At 40.2% G+C, this 9677-nt stretch overlaps 2 protein-coding genes across 2 annotated transcripts; one reads left to right on the forward strand and one right to left on the reverse strand.

Moving 5' to 3' along the window:
* Nucleotides 1–3398: 3398 nt before the first annotated feature.
* On the forward strand, nt 3399–5704 carry LOC130727932 (leucine-rich repeat receptor-like serine/threonine/tyrosine-protein kinase SOBIR1). Its single transcript, XM_057579245.1, has one exon. It carries the CDS (start codon nt 3455–3457, stop codon nt 5441–5443), a length of 1989 nt encoding a protein of 662 aa, XP_057435228.1. The 5' UTR covers nt 3399–3454; the 3' UTR covers nt 5444–5704.
* A 2070-nt stretch (nt 5705–7774) lies between these two features.
* Nucleotides 7775–8104, reverse strand: LOC130738236 (uncharacterized mitochondrial protein AtMg00810-like). Its single transcript, XM_057590178.1, has one exon. It carries the CDS (start codon nt 8102–8104, stop codon nt 7775–7777), a length of 330 nt encoding a protein of 109 aa, XP_057446161.1.
* Between the last annotated feature and the right edge of the window lie 1573 nt (nt 8105–9677).

A 9677-nucleotide genomic window follows, 5' to 3' on the forward strand; every position in this document is an offset into this window, starting at 1 on the left:
ATTCCCGTTCTTCACTATGGATGAACCATTCCCGTTATTCATCCTTGGTGAACCATTCCCGTTATTCACCATAAATGCAAAGTGAACCATTCCCGTTATTCACCATGATATGCACAGGTGAACCATTCCCGTTATTCACCCGATTGATGCAATATGGTTAGCCAAACAACGAATCGTCCTTACCACGAAAGTGTTTTGCTCACAACCCAATCTCAACAAACCCATGAGTTAGTGTCGGTCAATACAACACAACTCGGAGTTAGTGTCGGTCAATACAACACAACTCCACCAACGAGAATACACAAGGGTCTAGTGTCGGTCAATACAACACAGCCCAAACTACAAGAGCACTAGGTGTCGGTCAATACAACACGGCTCCACAACACTCCCAAGAGTACTAGAGTACTCGGTGACTTTCAATCATCACCATAGCTCACCTTAGTGGCTTTCCCAATTCCAAAACTCTCCAAACCCACAACAAGGTCGACTTTTCCCCGTCTTTCGCAATTATTTTCCCCTTTAGTTCTCCTATGATTATTCGTTTAGTAAAAACGTTTCGAATTGAATTAGTCAGGTTATGAGTTTATTCCTCAAAGTCTAAGTTTCCCAAAGTCACTAGTTTTCGAAATTCTAATCATTCTAAGTTTTCAAAGATCAACCACCCAAAATACATTTCCCGGGGAAAGTCTAAGAATTCCAACGAATACCAGCAAATGGCTAAGTCTCAAACCCCTCGTTTGAACTTTCCTAGGGTTGTTCATCCAACCCGAAATATCAAAGATCACCAGATCAATGAATCTCCACTCCGAAATTGCGTCAAAACGCCCAATTCATCACAACATCAACATCATAAGTTATGGAAAAGCATCATAACATCAACTCATCATCATAAACAATATCAGATAAAGCATAAGTCGAATTTATCGACGCCTATCATGCAATTGCTCTGAGTATTCCAAAGTTCCTTCAACTGAACCTCGGAGAAAACAAAGCAGAAACCAAACAAAATCGATTAGTTCGATCGCAATACAATACATAAACGATAGACAAAGCATTAAAGCTTCAGAATACGACATCTGGGTACGAAAAAACAAGTTTTCGAAAACGAAAAACTCCCCCCCCCCCTAAGGAATAGCCCACGGCCATAAGGAAAAAAGAGCTTCGGCTCTTTTTCTTCGATCAAAACAGTTTACAAGGTAGTTTTAAGGTAAAACTAAGGTAAAGAAACTGTCAGAACAATTTTCGGACAATCGGGTCGAAATACGGCTATCCAGGGGCATTTTGGTCCAAAATAAAGGCTCAAAACTTCAAAGTTATCAGTTCTGAAAACAAATTTGACAGCATTGATCCTCATGACATCCGTGACAACAAATCCTAAAGGCACGAAGTCAGATTACAGCTTTTTAACAATAAAGTTTCGAAATGTGAGACAAAAAGGGTTTTGAATCAATTTTTCAGATCTTGAACAACTGAATCGCAATCGGCGATTACTGACAGAGGTTTTAGGCTCTTGGGAACCTAGAGAACATAACCCAAGCAAGAAATCGAAGAAATCGGACAATTTTAGAAAAAGCTCAAAACTGTGAGCACAGAAACGAATTCAGAAACTCAGCAGAAACAGTAATCAGAGGCAGGATTCATGATAGTTACCTCGATACCTAGAAGTAGGGACGAACTGCACGAAGATTGGTCAAGTTTTCGCGAAAATCTCTCCTCCCCCAAGCTCCCCCCAATTCCGATTTTTGCAGCACGTTCACCGAGGAATTCTAAGAGAGATTCTGGCGTCAGAATTCCAGAACTCAAAACAAACATCTATGATTTGGGAAAAACGATATCTAAAATCCCAAAGGCGGTGTAAGTTAGTCTGTCCCGAAAAACTACTTTTTGCTGTGATGCTCAAACGACAAAACTTTGTACTGGAAAAAGATTTGAAATGTTGAAACAAATCTGGCAACGCGGACGGAAACTTCGTTAGATGTCCCGAATAGAAAAAGTCTTCATCCCTCGCTCGAATCTAGGGTTTCGAAGCAAAGAAATTAGCGTCGGCGGACTTCCGAAAAGTAAATACTATCGTGCGTACAGTCCAGAGTTCCGAAATGAAACGCTGGTCGAAGGAAAAATAAAGAGGATCTTTAAATTTTCCAAGAGTTCGAAATCTCACTTAAAACGTTGCTCTAAAGCGAAATTAGCCTATTCTGGACACGCTTGCCATAAGGCAGGTGTGCAGACGACTCGCACTAGCTGCGAAAGCAACAACGCAACATTCCTCGAGCAATTCCTGAACTTTCTTCTTCATTAATCTTTCTCAAATATCAAACTCCTGTCACGTTTACACTGATTCTACGCGTGAGTCGGAAATTAGCTTGTTCTGAAAATCCAGGTCTTACAAATTAGTTGTCATAAAACCATAAAAACAAAATCATCATTCTTTGATTAATGGACCTCCATAAAAAAACTGAAATTAAATTGGGCTTCTACTATTTTGGTCCAAAACAATCAGAAGGTGACACTTGCCCTGTAAAGAGGGGCGGTGGTGGAGAGTAATTCTTGGAGTGTCAAGTCATGGAGGTGAGGCTCACAACCTTCCTCTTTTCTAAAGTATATATATAAGAGACTAATTTATTCTTGTTTTTCTTTCTTTCTTTGGGGGTTAGCCCTAGTTTAAAAAAAATCTTCTTATTCAAAATTCTCATTATAGAAAAATTCAATCGAGATTAAATTTTATGCACTGACAATGTATAAAGTTTTACACGGTCATTCAATCACATGCTTCCATTTATTATTTTAAATATTATTAAATTTAAAATTAATTATGAGCTAATAAAATGGAGGATTGTGATTGAATAATTGGGTAAAACTTATTTACACCATTAGTGCATAAAAATTAATCTCAATCCATAAAGATACGGAGTTCCTTGAAAACATTATTTTCATGTCTTGGGATGGTTACATCCTGTGGAAAAATAGATCAATGGTGATTTTTTTTAGTTAAGTTCTCTAATCAAATTATGTTAATGGAAAAAAAAAAAGTGATTCGACTTTTTCTACTCTATCAGATAAATTATCTATCTCCACTCAGATTAATATATCTTTTGGATTTCAAAGTCGGCTTTGGCAATAACAAAAAAACTTTATTAATAGAATAATTATGTAAATGAATTTTTTTAACTATCCTAAAGTAGAGTTTCTTAACTAGTTATAGTAATCGTATGAGCAAGATAGTGACAGTAGACTAAATGGCCAAAACTATTAAGACAAAAATGGAAAAACCAATAATAATTAATAATACATCAAAATTCAAATCAAAATTCAAACCAATGTAAGAAAATTCAAAGAAGAAGACCCGGTTCCGAGTGTTCCACACGGTTTATGTCTATAAGAACAACAATAAACAAAACGAGGGAAACAGCCAATCCAAATTCTAAACAAAACACCACCACAGGGTAGTGAGTAAATGGCTGAGAAAATCCACCACCGCCGCCACCACCACCATCACCACCACCGTCATCACCACTTGTTTCTATTCTCATTACTATCCCTCTTCTTCTCCACCATCCATGCCAACCTCCATCTCCACCCTTCAGATTCCAAGGCCCTTTTAACTCTCCAAAAGGCCTTTGGAGTCAACGGTCAACGCTACCAGACTGTAACAACAAACTCTGCAACCACCACTAACCCATGTAACTCCGACGGCGTGTTCTGTGAGCGGAGGCTCTCCGCCACCGAGAACAGCTACGTCCTCCGTATCACGAGGCTTGCCTTCACCTCCCACCACCTCACTGGCGTACTTTACCCTGCAATTGGCAACCTCACAGAGCTCAAAGAGCTCTCTCTCTCAAACAACAACCTCGTTGACCGAATTCCTCCCCAAATCGTTGACTGCCGGAAGCTCGAGATTCTCGACCTCTCCAACAACTACTTCTCCGGCAAAGTCCCGCCGGAGCTCTCCTCCCTCATCCGCCTCCGCATCCTCGACCTCTCCTCCAATAAGCTCTCTGGCAACCTCAATTTCCTCCGGTACTTCCCCAATCTCGAAAAGCTCTCCATCTCCGATAACCTCTTCACCGGAAGAGTTCCCGCTTCGATACGCTCCTTCCGCAACCTCAGACACTTCAACTTCTCCGGGAATCGCTTCCTCGAAGGCTCTCAGACGCATAATCACAAACACCTTGCAGGCAACAGTGATGAGGTTCTTCCCAAACGCTACATCTTCGCTGAGGATGTAAGGAATGGTGAAATTGGTTCTCCTGCACCGTCTGCACATGCTCCATCTTCATCCCGCAAGAGGAAATCCAATTCCACGGTTGCGGCTGCGGCAGCTCCTGGTCCTGCTCACCACCACAAGCACAAATCAAGTAAGAGGAAGCTTGCAGGGTGGATTGTAGGGTTTATAGCTGGGGCTTTTGCTGGGACTCTTTCAGGGTTCATATTCTCTTTGCTGTTCAAATTGGCTTTAGCTTTGATCAAGGGTAGAGGGAAGGGTTCAGGGCCTGCTATTTATAGCTCATTGATTAAGAAAGCTGAAGACTTGGCTTTCTTGGAGAAGGAAGATGGAATGGCCTCTTTGGAATGCATTGGAAAAGGTGGTTGTGGAGAGGTTTACAAGGCGGAGTTACCCGGAAGCAACGGCAAAATGATTGCCATCAAGAAGGTTATTCAGCCTCCTAAAGATGCAGCAGATTTAGCAGAAGAAGACAGCAAGGCTCTGCATAAGAAGATGAGGCAGATAAAGTCTGAAATCAACACGGTCGGTCAGATTCGACACCGGAACCTTCTGCCTCTGCTTGCTCATGTTTCCAGGCCTGATTGCCACTACCTTGTGTATGAGTACATGAAGAATGGGAGCTTGCAGACTTGTTTGGAGAGAGTAGATAATGGTGAGATGGTGTTGGATTGGATTTCGAGGCATAGGATTGCTCTTGGTATAGCAGCAGGGCTTGAGTACCTTCACGTGAGTCACAGTCCTCGAATCATTCACCGCGACCTCAAGCCTGCAAACATCCTTCTTGATGATGACATGGAAGCTCGAATAGCCGATTTCGGGCTTGCGAAAGCCATGCCTGATTATCAGACACACGTCACAACTTCGAATGTGGCAGGCACTGTGGGGTACATAGCACCAGAGTATCACCAGATACTCAAGTTCACAGACAAGTGTGATATTTACAGCTTTGGGGTTATTCTTGGTGTTTTGGTGATAGGGAAATTGCCTTCAGATGATTTTTTCCAGCATACTGATGAGATGAGCTTGGTCAAGTGGATGAGAAAGATGATGACTACAGAAAATCCCAAGGAAGCAATTGATACAAAGCTTTTGGGTAATGGGTTTGAGGAACAGATGCTTCTGGTTCTCAAAATTGCTTGTTTTTGCACCATGGATGACCCTAAGGAGAGGCCTAACAGTAAGGATGTTAGGTTGATGTTGTCACAGATCAAGCACTGAGTCCCCTCAGCTTGATAAATAATGTGTGTATAATGTTTGTGCTAAAGTTAGCGTGTTTAAGAATATGATTGATAAATGTTGGTTCGAAAGGTAAATGAACCAATATAAGTCTATTACCTTCATCACTGAATGCTGAATTTATAGAAAAGAAAAGGTAGAAAGAAAATTCAGCATTGTGATGATATCTATCATATGTCGACTATGTTACAGTTCAATGTTTATGTATTGTTCCTGATATAGAAATAATCCCATGTTACCTTATTTTTGTCCATAAGCATCCTTTCAGCATTTGTATACTAGCACTAAACGTCTTAAATTCAAATCATATTTGATGCTATACTGTAAATTTGAAAGAAGAAGAGGAAGATGATAGAGGGAAAAGCAGAAGGTTACAAGTATCTAAACAAATGCTTCTGAAATCTATAAGTTATTGAGGAAGAATATTCTCCATTAAGTAGCATGCATGTGGCTAATACCATCTAATAGTCTAAATCAGCACATTCATTGTAAGCCATTTGTTTTGTGCAATATCTCAAACAAATATGCATAGCGCTGAACCTGAATAAAGGAGATAAGAAAACACGTTATGACTCTATCTTCTTGCCTTATTTGGCTGGAGATAGTTCTTCTAATCACACAGACGAACATGGCCACATACACTGATACACATGTTTGATTCTTGACCTGTGTCTACAAAAGTCTTTTGGTTAATTAATATTCTTGTTCGGTTGACCCTACATTATTTAGTTTGATCTTTTCTAACATCCTGTCATGTCATATAATTATATACCTATTTAATTTTTCTTTCTTTTATTTATGAGCCTTGAGGTCAGTTTTGCTTTCTGACCAAACCATCATAATCCACCATTATCCGTGAATAAAAAATAATAATAAAATCAGATCAAAACACCATTATTACGAATAGGATCAAGTCACTCCAATCAAGAAATCGCTCAGCCTCTAATCAAGCCATCATTTTTGAGAAGGGAAAAAGGAAGGAGAGATTAGAGATTGAGAAGAGAGAAGAGAGTCACCCTTATTTAATAGAGGATGGAGGGCAGAGAGGGAGGGATAAGGGGGTGTCTTATCATGTTTTTTTTTATCAGCCAAGAACTATATATTGAAATGAAGTATAATGGGTACTTCAACTCAATACAAGTATAAAAAATAAGAAAATAAAGCTAAAGAGAACAAAAAATTCCAGAAACTTAGGATCCTTCCGGTGCTAGTGTTATCCCATCCTCTACTGTTAATGTAAGATTGTGAGATAATTGGTGACTTTCTCATTGACAGTAATTCAATATATATACAAAAATGACTATGTTAAAGTCAAACTAATGCCTAATATGTTTAGCATAATTACAGGAAGAATAATCAATACATTCCTATTCAGGGTCGTGTACATCACTAGGCCAATTAGGCAATTGCCTAAGGCCTCCCAATATATTTAAGGCCCCCAAAAAAATTAGTACATATAGAATATACTACTAAGATTTAAGAAATGTAATAAAATAACTTTCTTATTTATTTTACTGTATAAAACTCTGATAAATGATTTTGCAACTCAAAAAATTAGAAGGTTAGTATGAAAAAATTGAAAATTGATATGATATATCATGTCTTTTTAAAATTCTTGTCAAAATAAAATCACTTTAATATTTTCGCCTTAGGCCCCAAAAACTCTATACACGGCCCTGTTCCTATTCTATCACACCCTCGCAGTCAAAGCGGGAGGTTCACGTACGCTGAGACTGGTCCGAAAATCATCAAAGAGAACTCTAAGCAGGCTTTGGTGAAGATGTCCGCAATCTAGTGATGAGAAGGTACAGGAAGGATGGGTGCCTGACCACGAGCGACCTTCTCTCGAACAAAGTGAATGTCCCTCTCAATGTGTTTAGTACTCTGATGTTGCATAGGATTTTCGGATAGATAGTTGGCACCCACTTTATCGCAGTAGACCAAAGTAGTCTGAGAAATAGGAAAGTGAAGCTCCAAAAGCAAGTTGCATAGCCAACATGATTCGGAAATCACATTAGCAACACCTCGGTACTCAGCCTCAGCACTGGACCTAGAAAGTGTGGGTTGTCTCTTGGACGACAGGGAAATGAGGTTGTCGCCGACAAACACACAGTAACCAGAAGTAGACTGACGAGTGTCGGGACATTCACCCCAATCAGCATCGATGTAGGAAATAAGATTCTCGATAGGAGAAGGATAGAGATGCAAGCCAAATGCACTTCAATGCAAGCATATGCTCTTTGCGGGGGCATGCATGTGAAGATACACATGTTGAACAACATAAGAGATGTCAAGACGAGTGAATGTGAGATACTACAAAGCCCCAGCAAAACTCCAATATAAAGTAGGATCATCACACAGAGTACCAGCAAAAGTATTGAGTTTCTGCTTGGTATCAACTAGAGTCGTAGAGGGATTGCACGATGCCATACCAGATCGAGCAATAATATCACGTGCATATGAAGTATGACTGAGAAAAAGCCCATCTCCGTGTCTGGTGACGGCAATGCCCGGAAAATAGCTCAACGGGCCTAGATCCTTCATAGCAAACTCCGAGGCCAGAAGGGTCATGATAGATTTGCGAAGGTCATGGGAGGAGAAGATGAGGATGATGTTATCAACATAAAGTAGGAGGTAAGCCATATTAGAGACCCGTCTGTAGATGAAAAGGGAGTGATCAGAGGCGATGTGCTGAAACCCAATGGTGGAGAAATAGTCTACAAAACACTAGTACCAGGCACGAGACACTTGCTTTAACCCATAAAGAGATTTTCGCAAGCGGCACACATAGTCGAGATGAGTACGGTCACGGGAACCCATGGGATGATGCATGTAGACTGTCTCAGGCAGATCACCATGGAGGAAGGCATTCTGAACATCTAGATGGTGAATGGGCCAAGACTTGGAGAGGGCAATGGTGAGAACTGTGCAAAAAGTCGTAGGTTTCACCACAAGACTGAAGGTCTCATCACAATCAACACCTGCAATATGTGACCTTCCGTCACCTATAACACGAGCTTTATAATGCTAAAAAAACCATTAGTTTTCGTCTTATGACGAAAAAACCACAGGTAGTGAATAACATTAACATCACAAGGTCGAGAAACCAAATCTCAAGTTTTATTTCTAATAAGAGTATCCAATTCAGACTGCATTGTGGATTTCCAATTAGGGTCTGAAAGAGCTAGCTTAGGGTTTTTGGAAAGAGGTGAGATGGTGGGATCGTCAATGGTTACAAAAAGGTTAAAGAGCTTTCTGGGTTTGTAGATACCACGCATGCTGCGAGTGGCCATGGTACGAATAAGAGGTTCAGGCGGAGTCGGCGATGGAGGTGAAGGAGTAGGTTCTAGGGATTCAGAAGAACAGGAAGAGGTCGTGGGGTGGTTACGGATGGAGAGACTGCAGGAATAGGGCTAGTTTCAGGTAAAAAGAGGATGGACGAGTCCATGGTGAATGACAGAGGGATGGATAGCATCAGAAAAACAGTCATATGTGGAGGGAGGTGGGGAAGTCATGGTCGCGAAGGGAAACTGAGTCTCATCAAATATGACATGTCGGGAGATAAAAAAAATATGTGTGACAAAACCCTTATAACCTCTATGGTGAAGTAGGTACCCTAGAAAGACACGGGGAAGAGCGTGGTTGTAATTTGTTAATGGTAGTGGAGGGAACCTGATGATAGGAATAGTTGTAAGGTTTTAAGCATTATTTTCCTATCCTTTTTCTAGTTTTTATTATCTCTTTAGTTGTTTTAATAGAGTCTATAGGTTCATTTAGTGTTTCTAATAGTTAGGAGTCATCATTTGCATAGTAGTCCCTTTTTAGTCTTTTATTGCATTTTAGTCCATAGTTATTGAGTCTTTTTGCATTGAAGTCCTTGGTCTGATTTGTTAGAGGAATTAGGGGAATTGTTGGAAGAATCTTGTAGCTTAATAACCTGAACATTCATAGGCATTATGTGCATTAGATAGGAGGTTTTGAGTTACAAAGAATGGCTTAATGTGTGTTCCATGTGCATCCTTTGAGTTATAAACCTTTGAGGATGATTTTCTTGTCTAAGGAATCAAAGTTATGAGGAATAACCAAGGGTTGATGAAGCAAGGAAGGCACGCATGTTGAAGGCACGCATTGATAGGAGGTTTCAGAATGGAGAATTGAAGGCCAAAAGAGTTGTTGAAGGGGGGTTACAAAGCCATCAATGAAGAAATCAAGGTTA

The sequence above is a fragment of the Lotus japonicus genome, chromosome 1 (assembly GCF_012489685.1).
Source record: "Lotus japonicus ecotype B-129 chromosome 1, LjGifu_v1.2".
Classification (NCBI taxonomy): domain Eukaryota; kingdom Viridiplantae; phylum Streptophyta; class Magnoliopsida; order Fabales; family Fabaceae; genus Lotus; species Lotus japonicus.

Excerpts from the sequence above, each read along its gene's own strand:
- LOC130727932 (XM_057579245.1), top strand. The coding sequence starts at position 3,455 with ATGGCTGAGAAAATCCACCACCGCCGCCACCACCACCATCACCACCAC.
- LOC130738236 (XM_057590178.1), bottom strand. The coding sequence starts at position 8,104 with ATGGCTTACCTCCTACTTTATGTTGATAACATCATCCTCATCTTCTCC.